Genomic DNA, 19691 nt, shown 5'->3' on the forward strand with positions numbered 1-19691 from the left:
AAGTGACCAACACTCAAGAGGCATTCACACTCCCAAGTCCTACAGCTGTTTGTCTTCAGTGCACAACAGACTGATCCAATGTCCCACAGAGCTGAGGGTGTACTAAATAAAGCGAAAGATGGAAAAAAATAAAGTGGGAAATTGGCTGGAAGAGGTTACTGAGCAAATTACGCTTCCTTTTCAGGGACCTTGATAGCTCAGGGCTATGTTTTAATACCCTACTACCATGACTAGCAGTAGAGGGCCATTTTTCCCTGTGAATGAGAAATAGTTCTGTCTCTCCCATCTCCTCTTACACTCCATTCTCCTCCACATTTCTTCACACCCAGACTCCCTTAACCACATCAACAGCCCTTCCCTCAAACTCTGCAAGTAATAACCCCTAATTTGTTTTCATTTTGGTTAAAGAGCTAAATCTGTGGCTCAATTATGAAAGGTTCTGGGAACGAACAGGAAAAGCTCCAGTTAATATATGAGACATTTAACATGAAATTAAACAACAAGTAACACAAAGACACTATGTTTGCAAAAGGAATAATTTTAAAGTGCAGCCTCTATAAAAGTCGGTGCATATATTCCTGCAAAAACCTAATGGAAAATTCAGATTGTTTCTGAATAATTACTGTCAATTTTTATAATCCTGAAGAATAAATTTAACTGCAAAAAGAGTAAAAGAGATGTATTTAAAAATATATGTGTTGGTTTCAACTTGGAGCAACTTCCTCCCATCCCCTGAAGTTTATCTCCTGGCTTTTTGTTTTGCTCACTCTGTCTAAAGAAACTGAAGCAATTCTGTAATTGCAAAGAAAATGTAAGCTATTTCACACATAAGGCACTCTAAATGTGCCATGCTGCTCCTCTAGCTAAATGACATATAAGGGTTGGAGGTCCCAAGGCACAGTGGAATAAAGCCAGAGCAGCAGCTTCCTCATGGGTCCTCCTTCAAGTTTCACAGGGCCAGAGACAGCCCTGGAGTCACAGCATCTCCAAACCATCAAGTATTGCAAATCCTGAAAGGAAAACTCCCAAATGACTGTGTATGCACCCACATGGTATAAGGAAGTCAGAGTAGAGTGTGTCAGGACCACAACAGAAACACTGAGGTTATATGAAACACATGGGGTTACATGACATGAACCAACATGTCACAGGATGAGCAAGTCTCAGCAGCATGGTGCTGCTGAGGGAACATGCCTTCCAGGAGGATGAGCAGCGACCACAAGGATCACAAAGCCTGATTAATAGCAGAGAGCTGGCTTTTCTCTACACATAAGAACCAGCCTTTCAGTCTTCTCCACCTCCTCCTGCCTTCCATTCTCCCCTGCTTTCAGCAATGCAGCAGCACACTCCTCTCCTTCCACTGGTATGCAGCAGTGGGACAGTGATTGCCTGAGCTAGGGCACTGCTGCCACAGGGGAAGGAGCCAGTCTGGTCTTATCCTCCCTCACAAAGCCTTCTCTGGAGGCTGATCCTTGAAGGACACTGACATATGTAGGTACTGGGGCCTGGGGCTCCAGATGAGGAGCAGGAAGCCAAGTGAACAAGCTTTGCACTTAAGATGTGGAACTTGGCACTTCTCAATGGGAAGTTCCTTTTCTTCTCTGCCCCACATCAGGTCTTTGTCCCATGGCTCTTCTACAGAGACACAAACTTGCTCACTGTTAGGTGGAGGCTCATAATGGAAATACAGGCCCTCAGGACTTTCATTTTTCGCTGCATTATTCTGGATGACTTTGCTTGCCGTAAATCTTGTCCTTGGGCCAAGGGTTGATTTAGCTCTATCTGAAAGTTAATCCAGCCGTGAGAAAGAGGGGATAAAGAGAAATCTAAGTCACATACTTCATGAGGTGAAAGTAAAATTTGCCTTTATAATTCTAATCTGAAGTGAAACTTCCTCATCTTTCTTGCTCTGCTGCAGCACTTTCCTGTCACAGCCTGCCCTGCCCCTCCAAAGCAGCAGCCTGTAAGTCATCCCCCAGAATGTGCTGAATTGGTTTATGGTTTCCATCAAAGCAACATGGTTGGTTCAGACAAAGTTGGGGGAAATGACATAACGCACAGGAATGCACCGCAGGCAGAATAGATGCAGTGCAAACAAGGAAGAAGTAACAGAAAAGACAGACTGTGAAAGATGTTGGTATGGTTTTTGTTTACACAGTAAATGAAAAATTACTGAAAAGTTTTAAAGTGGGAATTTTTCAGAACAAAGTATTCAAAGAAGCATCATGGATATAAACTGGAGAAGTACAGTCAGCCAAATGTCACAATTCCATTGCTACAAGGGCTGATCCACTCCCATGAGGCTGCTTTGGGTTTAATACAGTGTGCCAGGGAGCAAAATCTGCCCCACTGCACCTTCTGTAACAGCTAAAAATTTCTATTTAATCTAGCTTTTATTATCTCATCTTACTTAGTTCAATATTTTTTAATCCATCTAGCTCTAGATTGAAGTTTGTGGAGATACACTGAAGCTGATTAAACAAGAGATTCTGCAAAGACTGTGCTATGTACAAAAGTCCCGTTTGTCGGCATTGGCAAATCTTAGTATATTTGTATAACACTAAGGACTGCATATGCCAGGATAAGACCCATGTTTATTAAAAATAACTACAAAAGCTTCCAAAAGTACTAATTTGGTGACTTTTTGTACCAGGAGCTAACAAAAATTATAGGGGAAAGGAAAAAACTGAAAACAAGGACACAAATTACTCCAATCACCCACAGTTATGTCAAATATACATTTAAGTGTATGCATCTTAGGCTCATTAACAGTACAAAATTTAGAGAATGAGGCATACAAGGATTATTTTTAGTTGCTTGGAATTTAACAATACTGCATAGTTCATACTGCTGTAAGATAAATGAGTTTTTCTCCTTTTCTTCCCATTAATTTCTTGAATTTTCGTAGTTACTCACAATACATTTTCCAGTACCATCTTGACATCTATTTGAATTTCCATTGCAGTTGCACGGCACACAGCGTCCAGCAAATAATCCTTTATTCTCACGATAAAATCCAAGGCCACATTCCTGGACAGTAAGCAGAGAGAAAAAAATTAGTGAGTGTAGGTGGAAAGAACACGTTATGGGAAGCGTATTTTGGAAATGTTTGCCATTTCCGAGGAGTAGTGAAGGAATCCATTTCTTTGCAAGCTCCTTTATTCTAAAGCAGCAAATAGCAATGAACGGAGATGGAGAAGTTTCAGCTGAACCCTGTTCTTTACACATTTTGGTAGTGATGATTTAATAATTTTCACTAACCTCTGAGCAAAACACGTTTCCTGTGGCTATGTACAAAAGTGTTGAATATGATTATTAAACCACAGAAAAACATCTGACTATGAGAATACTGTATGGTGAATGTTAGGAAGAACATATAGAAATGTCACATATTAACTAGTGGTTATATGAAATCTCAATATTTAATTTCACTATGATCTATTCCTTGGAAATAATTCTAGATATCTTTTACACACATTCATCATGACTTCCACAGTAAGTCTACCAAGAGCTACATAAAGCCATGCCTAGACACAGCTAGGTGATGTAACAAAATATACAGTGATCTAATTTCTAAGTACAGGCTTGCCCTGGAGACGAGGGAAGCATGAGAAGAATGTTTAGCTATTGAGAGCACAGGAGCAGAAGCACAGCCTGTCAGATCACAGTTGGATTTAAGCAGAGAGCTGAATCAGAGGGACATTATGAATGAAGCAAGAGACATCAGGTTTATCAGCCTACACCAGGAAGGTAGTAACTCATATGTTAAAACCAGGTTCTTGCTTGCCAAGGACAGGGAAAGCATAAGGAAGGAGTTCCTCCTGTGAGCATGAAGCCCTCCTGTACACAGACCCATTCAAAAATTCACACCCACCTTCTCTGCTCACATACTCCTGGCACAAGAACCACACCAAAAATGACTGGACATAAGTCTATCCCTTCCATTCCCTAGCTCCTTTTCACTAGAAACTAAGCTAGTGTGGTGCAAGGAAGATCAGAGGCTGTATGGAAGTGGGGAGAAAGCTGTACTCCCCACGAAGCCAGCACCTCCCAGGTTCCCGCCTCCGGGAATGTACTTCTGTGCTGTACCTACACTCACCCCTACCTCACAGTTAGGGGCTGGCCCCAACAACATGCAGAAAACAAGTGACGGTTGAACTTTAAAGCCATAAATCTTTTCTCACAATAATTGCACCACCAAGACTGATGGGACTAATCTGAAGAGCAAAGGGTTTGTGGGATGGTGTCACAAATCATGTTCCAGTGGTTCAAGGTGTAAGTATTTATGCAGAGGCAGGATTAACCTGAAAAGAATTTATCAATAGATAGAACTGCCAGAGGAAAAAAAGCTTCTCAGAAAGCAGATCCCAAAAGGAATAATGAGTTACTGCTGTTTAAGCAGCTGTTGCTAGTGGCACCTTTGCCTTGTCTACATATAAGATAAATGAAAAAAAAAAAGTATACAGAATATTAATACCATCAAAAACTTCAAATACTGACTTCAGTGTGAGCAAGGACTAAATTTAGAATAGACATTCGAAGTTTTTCAGATACATTTTTAAAAGGGTGAACATGTTTCCTGAACAACAGGGAGCCAATATACAAAGCTTCTGAAGAAATCAGGGCCTGGAATACATTAAACAGCACGACTAAGTAAAATATAGGCCCTAATACATATGAATTTTATTTACTTACAGTCTTTTTTTGGAGAGCAAAACGAACCATACCTTTTAAAAACATATCCAGATGCATTTGGAAAAATATCCGTGCAGCCTTTTGTTTTTCTGTTTATGCTGTCTTTAAAACGACACATTTGGAGTACATAGGCACTTTGTTTTTGAAGCAGCATTTGTGATTTCCACACAAATGATAAATTGATTCCATGTGAAGATAAAGCTCTTGCTTGGCACCTTCAAGTGCTTACATATTTAGGATCATTGTTTTCAAATAACAGCAATTTAAAAGAAACTCTTGCACACACTTTTGTTGGCAAAGTACTTCGAGACATAAGATTAGCCTTCTCATTACATTTATATTAGGTAATGCATAAGTTGTTACCAAATTAGTTAATTTAAAAACAAAGCAAAAGAAGGAAGCAAGTGAAAATGAGCAAATTACCTGTCTTGGGTAAAAATCCGTTTGAACTTGTTGCTGCTGACTCCTCTCCAGAAGGTGGGGATAGGAGAGCCTCTGTTGCATATCTTGTGTTAAACAATGCCCCAGGGACACTAACGTGACAACCAGCCACCCTACATTTCTTGGCCTCTGTGCTTGGGCCATCATTTTACTTTGGCCCCACTGCGGACATACGTTGCTATCCCTTCGGTGCTCACCCGTTCCTTCTCTTATACACTCCCTTCTTTTCTAGCTTCTGACTCAGATTAATGAGGCTCTGTGTTGTGATCGGCCCCACCTTCAAACTTTATAGGTGAGTCAAGTCGTACAGCACACATTACTGTTGCTGAGGTTAACAAGTAACCCTGCTGTTCCTGTAGCTCAATATATACCTAAGTCGGGGTGGGGCAGGCATCACCTCCTCCACACCTACGGCAGCCAGACAGAGCTGGGTGATTAGAGCAGTAAATCACCGCCTGAGTAATGCTGCATAAACGTACGGGGCTTACCAACCGCCCAGGTGAGTGTCTTGGTCACTTCCTTTGGCTTTGTATTTCCACCAGGTTACATTAAAAAAACCCAAACGCTTGGTTTATTAAGGCAGTATGTTGAAAGCAATGCAATGGCACTAGTAAGTTCAGTCAATGCTCATCAATTTGTGTGTGGTACAGAACACTAAATGTATGAAAAAATAAAAAATATTTCCAAAATGGTATTTGAGAGATGATGAATAGCTGCCCTGACCAGTGGATGCACAAATAAAATGTAAGCTAGACATACATATTTTTGATCAGTCTCTCTGCAGCTGCTCCAGTCTAGATATTATTCGTTCATTCTCATTTCAAAAAACTTTTGCAAGGTTAGTACAGCAATTGTTGCTTTATAGTAACCCTCAACCATTTTCTGAGAGTAATTTCTCATATTTTGTGCACTTCGCATACTGCTTACCTCTCCAGTACTTTATTCTGCTGCATTGGGTGCTTACACATGGCAACAGTCAAGCTCTAAGCTAAGCAAAAAGACAACCAAAAGAATTACAGCTACAGGAACAACATCAGGGACAGGATATACAGCTGTGGGTAGGATTTCACCAGTCTTCAGGTAACAGTATTACTTTGCAATGTTTACATTATCTTTCACAAAAATATCTCCACATTTTTTTTTTGCAAATATGTTAATTTCAGATTTCAAATATTTTCCTAGAAATATAGTAGAATTATCTAGGTTCATGCTACTTCCCTTGGACCCTGCTAAAATAAGGAACATCAGGAATCTTCTCCACCGTGTATGGTCTCACAAACTTTGATCAAGTCAATACTGACCTTCTCTCCATTAAGGTATGTATTGACTGAGATTATTCAGCCTCTCAGAGGGCACCACAGAAGAATCCATCATTATAGTGCCTTACACATGTAAAATTACATTCACAGCTCCACAAAAGCAATCACAAGTTGAATAACTCTACAGTGCTTCTTAGACAGCAAAAGCACTTGAGCCATTGAAAGTGCACAGGCTTACAAGAAGCACGTTTAATTACTTTAATAACTAGCCTGTTCCTCTAACGAACGCAGTATGTATAGCTGCAGGCAAGACAGAAGATAATGGTACTGTATGGAGGCAAACGTTTCCTACCTGACATGAGTCACCGGTGTACTCCGGAGGGCAGGAGCACGTCTCAACACTGTACGCAATGCTGCCGCTTCCTGCGCTGGTAGCTTCTTCCAGCCCAACCTCACCGAGCGTCAGCCGCTGAGTCTCCGTGAAGTAAAGGCCTCTGATGTGTAAGCCATCCAGTCTGGACAGGACTATCATCAGTTCCTCTCTGGATACAGGGTTATTGCTGCTGGCATGCCTGAAGTTTCCCTGTTCATTAAGGGTACAAAATGAGCACAGCCCTGCAGCTTCTTAAAAAGAGTATCTGCAAAGAAGACTGGAGGACAGGAAACAGGAGAAAAGACCCATGGAACAGACCCTTGCAGTGCCAATTGGGGTGGAGTGAAATAGGGGCCAGGAAAATAAACATAGAATGGGTGGAAAAAAGAATAGTGAGCATAAAAATGGATGTCGCCTTTACTTTGCAAGCTATGTATGTCTTTGAGGTATTGAGAAGTGAAGAAGCCTGTAGGTTCCTTTTCAGCCATCCAAATTTCTTTGAGATATCACCCTCCAAACCATAAAAGAATGGAGGAAAATGCTTTTACTTCTAAGGTAAGTGAAGTCTTAGAAATCCAATCTTTCACGGATGCCTTCACATGCTGTCTTGCTACTAATGGATGCAGCATTACTGAAAATGGAATCTGGCTTGAAGAAACATCTTTTTTTACCTACATATGAGAGAGAAATAAATAACCCAGTCTGATCTTCTGAGTACAGATTTAAGGTAGGAATAATCCCTGTTAAATTCACCTACCTGAATGTTGGACACTCATTCTAAACTAGGTAACTAGACACCAAGGAAAACAGATACCAGTTCATTCCATCCCTATTAAGTACAGTCTGAGGCTGCAATGAATCATCTTCCATTGATGACTGATTCAGTACTACTCCACTGGCCCCGGAGGGGAGTTCTAAGGGCTAAATTGGACAAGATGCCTAGCTCAGAGGTGCCAAATTTAGGTGGCATGAACCAGAACCTAGGTTCAATGTGGCAGTAAAGAGAGAGAAAAATGTTGTTCATATTTAAGGTCTACAGTATTTAGGTTTATATTCACTACCATTATCAAGTATTTGGTATTTCTGCACATATTACCTGTGTATTTATATTACCCGTGTATTTTTTATGTGCCACTGGGAAGAAAAGAGAAGGCCATTCCTTCTTCAGTTCCTACCTCAACCAGCTGCACACGCCCGTAATACTGACGATCAGGCAGTGGGTTGTTGGGATCCATATAAACAACTTCCATTTGATGGCTCTGTGTGAGAATGAGGATGTAACATTGCTGTTTCACTACTTGTTATGGTAAAGTGTTCAGATGCAATAAAATTTGGTGAAACACATTAACCCTGTTCTTTGGGAGATAAAAACTAAGTAATACCATTTTGTCAGCAAAGTGGTATAGTGAGCACTGTGTTCTAGTGTCAGCAAGGTTTTCACTGTTTTTGCCTTTTAACAACCTTGCTTTCAAGTAAAACATGAAGAGAATCAAATTAATGCTGTTCAATTTTCACAGGAAGTAGTTAGTACTTTTTATTAAAATGTTTTTACATTTTCAAACATTATCCTTTGCATCCTGGTGCACAAGAAACTATGGATATTACTGTAGCACTTTATGAGGCATGTTTCCCAGTAAGAATCCTAAAATTCTGAATTAATATTTCTGACAGTCTGAGAAAACAAGCCCACGCCCTCCTCCCCCCACCTTGCGAATTTCAACAAATAGTCAAAGATTTTAAATTTTGGCCACAAAGTGGTTAAATTTAAAAACTGTTAACCTCAAATGCATTTTTATTTCAGTCCCTTGAAGCCTTATAATTATGCTTAATTTTATGCTGAAGAAAATTCTCACAGAAAATGAGATTAATTACACATGGAATTCAGGGCATCTTTTGCAGAAACCAGGCCATACTTGTTGACAAGTGCGCAAGGCACTAATTAATTTTTTTTCCACAGGTGCCCTTTACAGAGAAAATCCTATTTCATCTTTTTATTTGCTCTCAAATCAATTATGCTTAATAACATGTTACTTTGGCAACAAAGACAGATGTGTTGATGGCTTTAAGCAAAATGCAGTAAAATCACTTTTACAGAAAAATAGCAAGTTGCTACTAAAGTTAAGTACACTATAGGAGCAAAATTTGCCATAGTTGTCAGGTAACACAAAAATCATGGCACTGGTGTTGCTTAAAACTAAAAATGGCATTTAAAAACTTACTGTTAGTCGTATATCAGGTCTCTTATCCAGAAGAACCATGCCCTCACTAGGTAAGCCAAAAGATTTCACTTGGTAACTTAGGAAGCCACCATATGAAGAAAGCTGTAGCATAATGCACAAGAACAGAGATATCTGACTGCACTGTTGCTTGATATTAATGTAACTTTGTATTCCAGTTAACCCCATCTTCCAGCACTGTAAATAAAATACTCTTTGTTTTTAGAAAAAATACAAAAATAGTCTTGCTTGCAAGAAATTACTTTCTATTTTGTTTACTGTGTGTATCTGAGGTAACTTTTTGAGCAGATACTATTCTCTGAAAGGTTACCTGCATCATAAGGGTTTTTTTCATACCTACGTTCACACCACGTGTGTCATGGAGAAATCACGTGTTCACATGAACATGGTTCTTCCCCTGATTGTGCAAAACAAATTTGGTGCATCAAGAGCAGACATCAGATTGATAATGAAAGTGGTAGTAAACCCCATGAACAGCCATAGACAAAAAAAAGTAAGGGTACAAATGTTTAAAGGTGGCTTTCATGGGCCAGCATTTTCCAAACTCTGCAAACATGAATGCAAGCAGGAAACCATTGCTCTAATTTCTGGAGGACAGGACTTCTACTGGTATCAGCTCTGTTGTAAGGAGGCCAGTGCTGTAGACTGAGCTGAAACCACACTTCTTTTGGCTCAACTTCAGGTGACCACAGGTGGCCTCAAACCCAACCAAATACATACAGTGCTGCCCAGAACAGACACAGGCAAGCATGTTTGAATCATCTGAGAAACAGCTTCCCTGGGTGGTGTATGAGCGACTCAGTACAGAACATACTGAAAAGAAAGGAAGCTCCAGGCACAGCCTGGATAGTTTTTGTTTCAAGACAAGCCTAGAAGGAAGGTTTGTGGGTACTAGGTGAAATCACGTGTTTTGGAATGGATACACAGTATTTTGTTTTGCACCCCTTGTCTTTTGCCCTTGTATCTTATGCTTGGTTTTGACATGCAGGAAGAACGACTTTGTTAGGTTTTGCTGTTCTACAGGTAAGCACCAGCCTTCAATCTACCCCTTTCATCAAATACTTTGATGAATTACAAACAAAATACTGACATCTCAATACCAAATTTGTTCCTTGGATCACAGGGATGTAATTAATGTCAATTGCATTTTCAAAAGCATCATTTGGAACTTGGCTGTATTTTGTCAACACAATCTAACCACCCTGTATAAATATTTTTTTTGAAAAAAACACGAGAGAATTAAAAATATGCAAAATTGCTTCTCAATGATTTTTTTTTTAATGGGAAAATACTGGTCTTATAAACTACTCTGTATTCCAGATATATGGTATTTATTTTCTAACATTAAGAGTCATCTATTAAACAGAATGTTAAAATACAAAAGAGCAGAAAGTGGGGACAATGTGATCTGAATTTCTCAATGACTGTTAGTTTCTGCACTGCTATAGAATTTGCATTTGATTCCCTTTTAACTTTTAAACAAAAGACATAGGAAAAAAAATACACTCTGCTAAATATAAGTGTTCCAGTGGAACTAGTTAAAAGGTTTAAGATAATGGAAAACAGGATTTATACCTCATCATACTGAAAAATGTCTGATGTGCTTTTGTTCACATTTTCTGAAAGAGATGCTATCACTAGAAGCAGACCAAAACTTGACATTTTCAAAACACAGTAACGTGAATAACTGGGAAATTTATGAGCCTGTAAACTAACAGCTAGATAGCATTTGGGGGGAACTTTCATTACTGCAGTATTGCCCGTGCTAAAATATACACTAACACACTGTGTATCATGAAAGCAGCACCCAAATTAGAACTATTTTATTTACAGGGTTGTCATTGCAAAGGAAAGAAAGTCATGGCAGGCCTAGGTAGACTGTGAAAGGTAACATAAAACTCATAGCACTGATCTTAATAGCTGTGTTTAAAAAGGGTTATTGCCTGCTTTATATCTTGTTATGAGAACAACAAAAGTCCTTTTGGTTCAACACTCTACATGATAATGTATGCTTTAACATGAAATTTCTTAAAAAAATTATTTGCAAGCATTCAAACAAGAACCTCTATAACATTAACAAAAAGCTCCCAAACTAAACATGCTGTTCAGCTGAGATACGGACCTCTGAGCATAGGAGAGTAGGATGAAAAACACTGCTCTAGTTTTTAAAATAAGGACTAAGAGGAACTTCAAAACTGTACCATCTTTAATGTTCTGGTGTCTATCCCATTTGTTTTCTCCTGTGTGTCAGTAGGATTACATCTGAAAAGCCTGTGTGTCCTATGACTGGCTAATAACTATCGACACTGTCAGAGTTCAAAATGAGGAGAACCTAAGCTCCAGGTCTGCAAGTCAGCATTATCAAAGTCCCCCTGGTCAGTGTGATCCTTGGGCTGAGATACTGATGGTAGTAACTGTGAGGAAAAGACTGCTCCCATGCATGAGTTGACAAAGCAGCAAGCAGTTCAAAGAACACAAAGGTTAGAAAACCAGTTGTTGCTCTTCCCAAGCAACATATCAAATGCAAAAGGTTGGGTCTTTTTGTGTGCCACTGAGCACATAATCACCTTTTATTCTTTTGGAAATCTGCCCAGGACATACTCTAAAGAATCTAAAGGATTGGCAAGCTCTACGTGTTCTGGGTTTCAGAGTGGGCACATTGGCAAGCTCTATGTGTTCTGGGTTTTGGAAAAGCAGCTGAAGGTACCAGCTCCCTGAACCACAGCTTCTGACCCTACTGTTCACATAAAGACCTCTCTGGCACTGAGCAACATGATTAATTCTGTGTAATTGGTTATAATTTTAACACTGTACTCAGAAGTAAAATGTTGTGATTCCTGGCATGACAGGTAAGAGAAACAAGAATCTTGTGAGAGAAGAAAGAGAAAAGTATCTAAGAAAAACAGACTTTTTATCAAAAATGCTGGCAAAAAAATTAATTCCTGTTATTAAAACAGATGAGTTAGGTGGCATTTACCTTCTCTCCCAGGTAAGACGGTGGTGCTTTCCAATACAAACTATGCACAGAAGCAGGCAATTCTTGAACATCAGCCACTACACTATTACTGACTGGATTGAAAGTGACTGGAATGTCAATATTTTCATCCACTGCCTCCAAGCGCCAGTTTCTCATGTCCACAAACTAATGAAAAATACATAAAGGAAATAAGCTTGTCTCATTCTTTATTAAACTTTACCAGCACCAAGTAATGAGAAGAAAATGTTTAGCCTCCATAATTCCCCTAACATGAAATGCAACCGCTTCAGAGTCAGGCTAAAGTCTTTGTGCAGTGGATGTTGCACGGACCTCAAAAGAGAGAATAAGTGGGACAGATGAGCCAAAGCTACTTGGGATGCAGGCATTTGGTTTGTCATTTGCAAACTAATTTCTGTCTCTGGTCACATGAAGACATACCCTTCTGGAGGTGACTAGGAATTGTGTACACAAATCCAAGGACATAATTTGGAGGTGCTTTTTAAAGTCCATTCCAAAATCAAACCCAGGACACTAACCTAAAAGACAGAGTTTGGGTTGGTCATGGTAGGTGCAAGGTACAAGGGAGGGGACATGGGATGATATTTCGGAGAGGCAGGCAATGTAGCCTAATATTCTGGCTCTTTAATGCACATTTTATTTTTATGGCTGTTGTTTCATAAAAGACCATGCATCCTGTTATTTATCATTAGAACAGGAGAAAGAGTCCATAATGAATATGTACCAGAACAATAATACAAAAAGATAAACTTGTTCCCTAAAACAATTTTTGGTGAGGACAAGTAATCATTAGAGAAAATTTTCCTAAAGTAAATGGAAGTTTGCTGCTGACTTCACTGAGGACAGATTTTTATCCTTTGCATGAAAACAGTAAAGAATCACAATCTGGATTGCATCTAGTCTATGTCTAAACCTTCACTAAACTCCTCATCCATGATTCTAGCTCTGCTTCTCTCTTTTTCTTTCTCTTGCATTGTTTCAAGAAGCTCTTGCTTTTTTTCAGTCATTAGCCATCTTACTGTTCATTTATGCTACTAAAAATCTATCTTCATTTCTCACACTTGATGTTCTGCCTCTTTTATAGGGAGGGAAGAAAGACAGTTTTTACAACCTGTAGAATCTGTCTCACATTTCTGAAGTTTAAAAATGTATCTGTGATATAGGCATGTAAAATGGCATGTGCTTATCAAAGCATCTTGAAGGAGACCATTGACTTTAATGATGACATGGAGTTTGAAGATACAGCAAGGAAGATAAAGGCCAGCTCAACTTCAGTCCAACTAGTGATTCGTAAACAAACAGGTAAAAAGGGCCATTTCTACCAAAAGGCACTTTCAGACTACATCTAGGTTTTAAGAAGGCTGCAGTAAATCCGAACTATTGCTTGGAGAATATTTCTTATCCTTAGAAATGTCTTTAAAGGAATAAATGTAGGTGCATGATAGAAAAGAAATAAACCTATTGGATACACCTTGGTTCTACGGCGATTCGTGCTGCGACAGTTGTTGGTTGCCCCAAAACAAAAGCAAGAGGTACATCCCCTGGGATTAGAAGGGTCCAGATAAAAGGATCCTGGTCGGCAAGTATCACATGCTGCACCTTCAACATTCTCCTGTTAAGGCATAGTTCAAAGAAATCTCAGTGCTTTCCTTTAGGTTTGGGTGAGGTACTTATTTAAATGTATGGAAACATGAATGAAAATGTGAGATTCTCTAGCTAGACCATATTCCAAATGCAAATAAAACTGTCTTGGAGACTATCTCATGAGCTGTCTTTCCAGTTTATAAAGTGAACCACAGAATAATAAATATTAGTCAGAGGCAGCTGGTAACTTCTCTGCCAAAAGCCTCCCACTGGCTTTTGCAACCCTACTATATAAAAGGTCACCTGTGAAAGTTCACATTTATCACATTTAATTATGCAGATCAGAACAAAAGAAGATTTCCTGGCTATAATGATGTGGTAAAATGTCAACTGACATAATATGGCTAAAAAAAGCATGGGACCTGGTTAACATCCAGAAGTCAAGATGCAGACAGATAAAACGGATATGTGCAGGGTACAGACGGCTTCAGTGAATCGATGGACACGTACTCTGCAGCTCTTTAACATCCTGCAAAACCTAAGACCATCTGTACAGCTGACAGATATTGTAAGTCATTAAAAAATGGCATCTAACGCTACCATCATAATGTGTGCACATGTTGCAAGGTGTTATATTTTTGTACAGCTGCATTTATTTATAATAAAACTTAATGATAAACTCACTTCATTCACCCCATTAAGTACAAAATAGTCACTGATTTGCAAATGAAGCTTGTGCGCGTAGAAGTAATTTGATTTATCTGACCTTGCAAAGACAAATTCCTGTCTGGGGATCGCAAACATCTGGTTCTGTTCCATCTCTGTTACAGCTACACGGCACACAGTTAGGGAAACCGTAAGTTCCAGGAGCACACTGATCACACTGACGTCCTTTTATTCCTGGTTTGCATCTTTATCAACAAACACAGGGAAGAGGAGGGAGTCAATAGAGGAGGCAGGAATGGAGCAAGGGAGGGAAGACTAAAACAACAGGCAGGTAGATCTTTTAAGTGATTGCATGGCTATGACACAACTTTATGACTTCCACAGACAAAAAGCAGCACATTAGTATTGCTCTCAGATTTTAATAGTATGACATTTGAAATGGCCCTGGAACCGCCTAGGAATGGATTTGATTTTGAAGGATAGAAATGCTCACAATAGAATTAGACTTCTGCAGCTATTCAGTGCTTGCAGTGGAGAACTACTCTCTCTGTACACCAAGGTGTAAAACACAGATGCTGAATATAGGTAAGCGGAGCTGGAACAAGATTTATGGCTGGAAAATGTGACTGGGCATTATTCAAGGCATGCATCTGCTAACAAAAAGGTGGAGAATCGTGGGCATATGATTAATTACAGACACTTCAACCTTCCACAAAGCTTGGGTTAGTTTACAACTGTTCAGAATGAATAAAATCCACTTTGCTCACAGTGAAGGCAGAACGTCTTGAATTTCCCATATCCCCTCCAAATACCTGAAAAGTACAGTGAAGGAAACCACTCATGCATTGTTTATAATGCACATAACTCAAACTTACTTGCATTGCCCATTGTTTTTTTCACATTCTGGGCTTGAAATATCAACGACTCCTCTTTCTGAGCAGTTGCAGCTCTCACAGCCAGCAAGGGGGTGGTAGCTGAAGTGATGTTTCTCGCACACTTCACATTTTGGTTTCACGGTTCGTGGAGGGCAAATGCATTTACCAGTCATGTCATCACATAGACGCTGCCCACAGTTGCATACTAGGTCAAAGAAAATGCTCTACAAATCAATCCCATCTCATCTTACAATGATCAACTCTTATTGGACTTGCATAAGAAACAAACACACACATTTATACAGAGAGAACATGACTCTTTTCTTCCACTAGTTTAAAGCTCAGGGCTATAGAAACCAACTATGTGACTGCAACAGTAGTTTCAAAGAACAAGTTTAGTGCTTGGCTCTTTTCCACTGACTGGTTGCTTAACTTCACCACATGCATTGCTGATCACTTGCCACAACTTACAAGGATTAAATGACAATAGTTTTGGTGTTAATGGTACCACTTTTATAGAGCAATATTTATAAACATCAAGTATAATATCTGGGAAGGCAGCTGAAGACTGTTGGTGTAATCTGTAGATCTGTTGATGTTATTAACATCAGAATATGAGGAATTAGGAATGCCGTGTCTCTGATTATCAATGGGAAAACCTGAAGGTACAAAATGGGATTAAACAATAATAACGTGGAAATGATTCAGCAGTAAGCGTAGAAAAAATCCACTTCACTCAATAGTGACAACGTGGATTTTAACCAGTTTATCTGTAAGCCTATTACACCTGATAAGACAACAAATGCAAAGGCACACTTCATTGTGAACGAGGTGTACTTTAAGGGAATGGGGTTACTTCTGCCTTAAACTGAAAGCTATGCTATAGTAAAGCCAAGATGGCTCAACCAGCCTCTCATAGGATTAAGGCCTACAAAGAAAAGCGAGGCTTTGGTGCATCTGCAGTAAATTCAGAGGATTAAATAAAAGGTCGTGTCAGGTGCTGAACAAGCCTGAGCATGTACTTACATTTGCAAAATGGGAATCCATAATAGCCGGTTTGGCATCGGCTGCACTGACGACCGATGACATTAGGCCTGCAAATACACTGTCCTCCCAGGGGGCTGCACGTAGGGCTCGTGGCACCTGCACTGTGGCAGCTACATGGCAGGGCTCCGTTGTTGTAGGAAGCCACTAGTGACCTTACAGAGTCCTTACAGAAGGCCGATGATCCCTCTGGGCTATTAGAATTGAAATATAAATCACGTAAGTTCTGGCACTTGGGAATTGTTATGAGAGTGCTTCACAGTGGTTCAGTAAATCAGGGCCCTGCCTTTAAAACAGTCTGGCATAAGGACAGCATCAGTACACATGCAAGAGTGTATTTTAATTAAATTAGTGGTGAACGGCTTTGAACTTGCAGGTAAGAAATTTTTTTCAAAGCAAGTGTGTGTATTAGTTATATCAGTTCAGACATGCCAAGCAAAACACCAAACACCAAAGATGGAAATACCAAAGACAGAAAGATGACATAGATTTTCCTCTTTTGTACTGTGAGCAATAAAGCTCTACCTTTGCATTGCATTTGCAATAGAAAGTCATGGAAAAATGACTCATGGAAGTTTAATGGGCCAGCATAAGCCATGAAAAGCATTTTAATGTAGCGCAATGACGGTGATTTTACACATCTCTTCAATACACAGTAAAAGTAATATTATTCCCAGCTTGTTGTCAATGTTCAGTTTTTAGAAAGTGATGCTTACTCAATGTAAAAACTGTTTCCTCCACATTGGCTGATAAAATCAAATGACTTGTCCACTGTCTTTTTGTCAAGTATTTTGTAACTGTAGGTGTCTGCTGGAACAACTAAGATATTTTCCTTAAAACAACAAGAAAGCTAAATTGTACATTTCAGAGAAAAACAAAAAGACACAAGCTAAGGTATTTAAATGTTGCTTCATTATACATTCTGGATTTTCTCAAAACCTGTATATTTTAACCAAAAAAAAATAGGAAAATACACTTCCCATGTTCCCCTCAAAGTTGTGATTCTACAAAGAGTGTAAAATAAAAACATTGTATAGTATCTTAAAAAATAAAAATAAAACCAAACCATTGCAAAAGATCCTAAAAATCTTAAACACAACATTAAAAAAATTAATATTGTTGGCTTTCATCTTTGCACCTATCTCTAAAGGAATGACGAAACTGAAAGTAGCATTTTCAAGTACATTTATGTAATAAACATACCAGAACCAGCATTTTTCCATCCGGTATCATCACTGTAACAGAGACTCTGGGTTCAGAAATATCAAGCTCAATCTGGTTTTCTGTGATCACCTGATCCCGACAGCCAGACATATGGGGGCAAAATGAAGCCTTGAAGGTACCTAGAAGGAAAAAAAAAAAGGGGTTATGTGGAAAGGTTTTGTTTGCAGGAGGCTACTGGAGTGGGTTCTATGAAAACCTGCCAAAAGCTTCCCCCGTTTCCAACAGCCAGTGCCAGTCAGATCCAAGGCAGATCCCCCACTGGCCAAGTGCAAGGCTCAGCATGATAGTACCTCTGGGATAACTTATTTAAGAAAGGGGAAAATAAACCTGCACAATGGCAACTACAGCCAGAGAGAGGAGTGAGAATATATGAGAGAAACAGCTCTGCAGACACCAAGGTCAGTGAAGAAGGTGGAGGAGGTGCTCCAGGTGCCAGAGCAGAGATTCCCCTGCAGCCCATGGTGAAGACAGATAGGTTCTCCCCCTGCAGTGCATGAAGGTCCACAGTGGAGCAGAGGTCCACCCACAGCCCAGGGAGGAACCCATGCAGGAGCAGGTGGATGCCCAAAGGAGGCTGTGATCCTGTGGGAAGCCTGCAGTGGAGCAGGCTCCTGGCAGACCTTGTGACCCTGTGCAAGGGACCCACGCTGGAGTAGTTAGTGAAGAACTGTAGCCAGTGGGAATGAGTCGTGTTGGAGAAGTTGGTGGAGTCTCTCATGGGAGGGACCCCACACTGAAGCGTGGGAAGAGGGTGAGGAGTCCTCCTCTGAGGAGGAAGGAACAGCAGAGGCAACACATGAGGAACTGACTGCAGCTCCCATTCCCTGTTCCCCTGCACCACTTGGGGTAAAAGTTAGAGAAAATTGGGAGTAAAGTTGAGCCTGGGAAGAACGGAGGGGTGGGGGGAAGGTGTTTGAAGATTTGGGTTTATTTCTCATTACCCTACTCTTATTTGATTGTTAATAAATTAAGATAATTTCCCCAAGTCGAGTCATTTTTGCCTATGATGGTAATTGGTGAATGGTCTCTCCCTGTCCTTATCTCCACCCACAAGCCTTTTGTTATATTTGCTGTCCCCTGTCCAGCTGAGGAGGGGAGTGATAGAGTGGCTTTCGTAGGCACCTCGTGTCCAGCCAGGGTCAACCCAGAGCAGCTCCATATGCCAAAATGCTGAGAAAGAAAAAGGGTTACATGAAATTCAGATACTTACCTGACCACACACGTCCTGCATCCACACGGACTTGCACAGGGAACACCGGGTGTACCGTCTGATAAAAATGTACCACAAATATGTATCTGCCCAAGCGGGGCACTCTGCCATTCAAGGTAATCTGGTTCTGGAGAAACAAGAACAGCTCTGATATTATATTTGTTTTGTGAAATATACTTGGGTTTATCAGCTGTGCTCAGTGCCATCTATCTGCAGTAAAAAGATGAGACTTAGCATCTCTCAGCAAGTAAATTATCTTGAAAGAACACGGCATTACAACTGCATGCTCTGTTTGCCTGCCAAGCACATCTAACATTCTTCTGCAGTCTGTGAGACTACTGCATAGTTTGGAAAGAAGCTGGATTTTTTTTTTCTTTCTGTATATTGCCTCTGTGGCTTATTCTGCCTGCAACATTTTGATCATATCACATCATTCAGTTTTGACTCTATTATACTGTTTCATCTATTTAACTTTACTAACAACATACTTTGTGATTTATGAAACAAAAGTTTTCAGAATATGAGATACCTGTAGTGGTGTCAAGGTGACTCCCTTAACTGAATCAGCAGGTAAAGGGGCACTGAGCGGATCATAGAGTACGTTCTTCTGTACTTTGGAAATTTCCCCATCTTTGAACGCGTCCAAAACCAAAGCTGCTGGCGGAGTTTCATAAACTGAGGAAATGCAAGTTGCACTAAACACAGAATTATAGTAATTATTCTTGGGGCCAGGAGAATTTCTTAAGCATCATAAGAGGAAGAGCTGTTGGCTCAGAAAAGTCAATATATTAGACTGTATTACAATTAATAATGCAATAATAACCCCTGTTCCTATTTGGATTCTATATAAATGATTGGAAAGTAACTGAAAACAAGAAATACAGATTTAACTTATAAACAGGTAAGTGTACATTAACTGACTTTATTCACTCAAAATTTCCCTAAGTTTAAGTCTCAATGAAAAGAGTTAAGGAAGAGGAAACTTCAGGAACCAGAAGTGTTAAAAATTAAATACATTTTAGTTAATTCAGTTAGTTACCTTCACCAGAATCTGTACTAATATTGAATTCTCAGTTCTACAAATATTT

General features: G+C 39.7%; 1 protein-coding gene across 2 annotated transcripts in view; it reads right to left on the reverse strand.

Moving 5' to 3' along the window:
- LAMA3 (laminin subunit alpha 3) overlaps positions 1–19691 on the reverse strand; it is a 108587-nt gene that overhangs the window by 34288 nt on the left and 54608 nt on the right. For both annotated transcript variants that reach the window (XM_027675155.1, XM_027675165.1), the window contains 13 exons: positions 19133–19298; positions 18604–18730; positions 17373–17512; positions 16886–17001; positions 16152–16363; positions 15126–15330; positions 14351–14495; positions 13472–13612; positions 11983–12147; positions 8988–9089; positions 7944–8027; positions 6748–6978; positions 2917–3030 (listed from right to left, as the gene is read on the reverse strand). In XM_027675155.1, the coding sequence (XP_027530956.1) occupies positions 2917–3030; positions 6748–6978; positions 7944–8027; positions 8988–9089; positions 11983–12147; positions 13472–13612; positions 14351–14495; positions 15126–15330; positions 16152–16363; positions 16886–17001; positions 17373–17512; positions 18604–18730; positions 19133–19298 (1948 nt within the window). The remainder of the gene's footprint in view (positions 1–2916; positions 3031–6747; positions 6979–7943; positions 8028–8987; positions 9090–11982; positions 12148–13471; positions 13613–14350; positions 14496–15125; positions 15331–16151; positions 16364–16885; positions 17002–17372; positions 17513–18603; positions 18731–19132; positions 19299–19691) is intronic.

This window comes from Neopelma chrysocephalum, unplaced genomic scaffold (assembly GCF_003984885.1).
Source record: "Neopelma chrysocephalum unplaced genomic scaffold, ASM398488v2 Primary Assembly neopelma1_22, whole genome shotgun sequence".
NCBI lineage: Eukaryota > Metazoa > Chordata > Aves > Passeriformes > Pipridae > Neopelma > Neopelma chrysocephalum.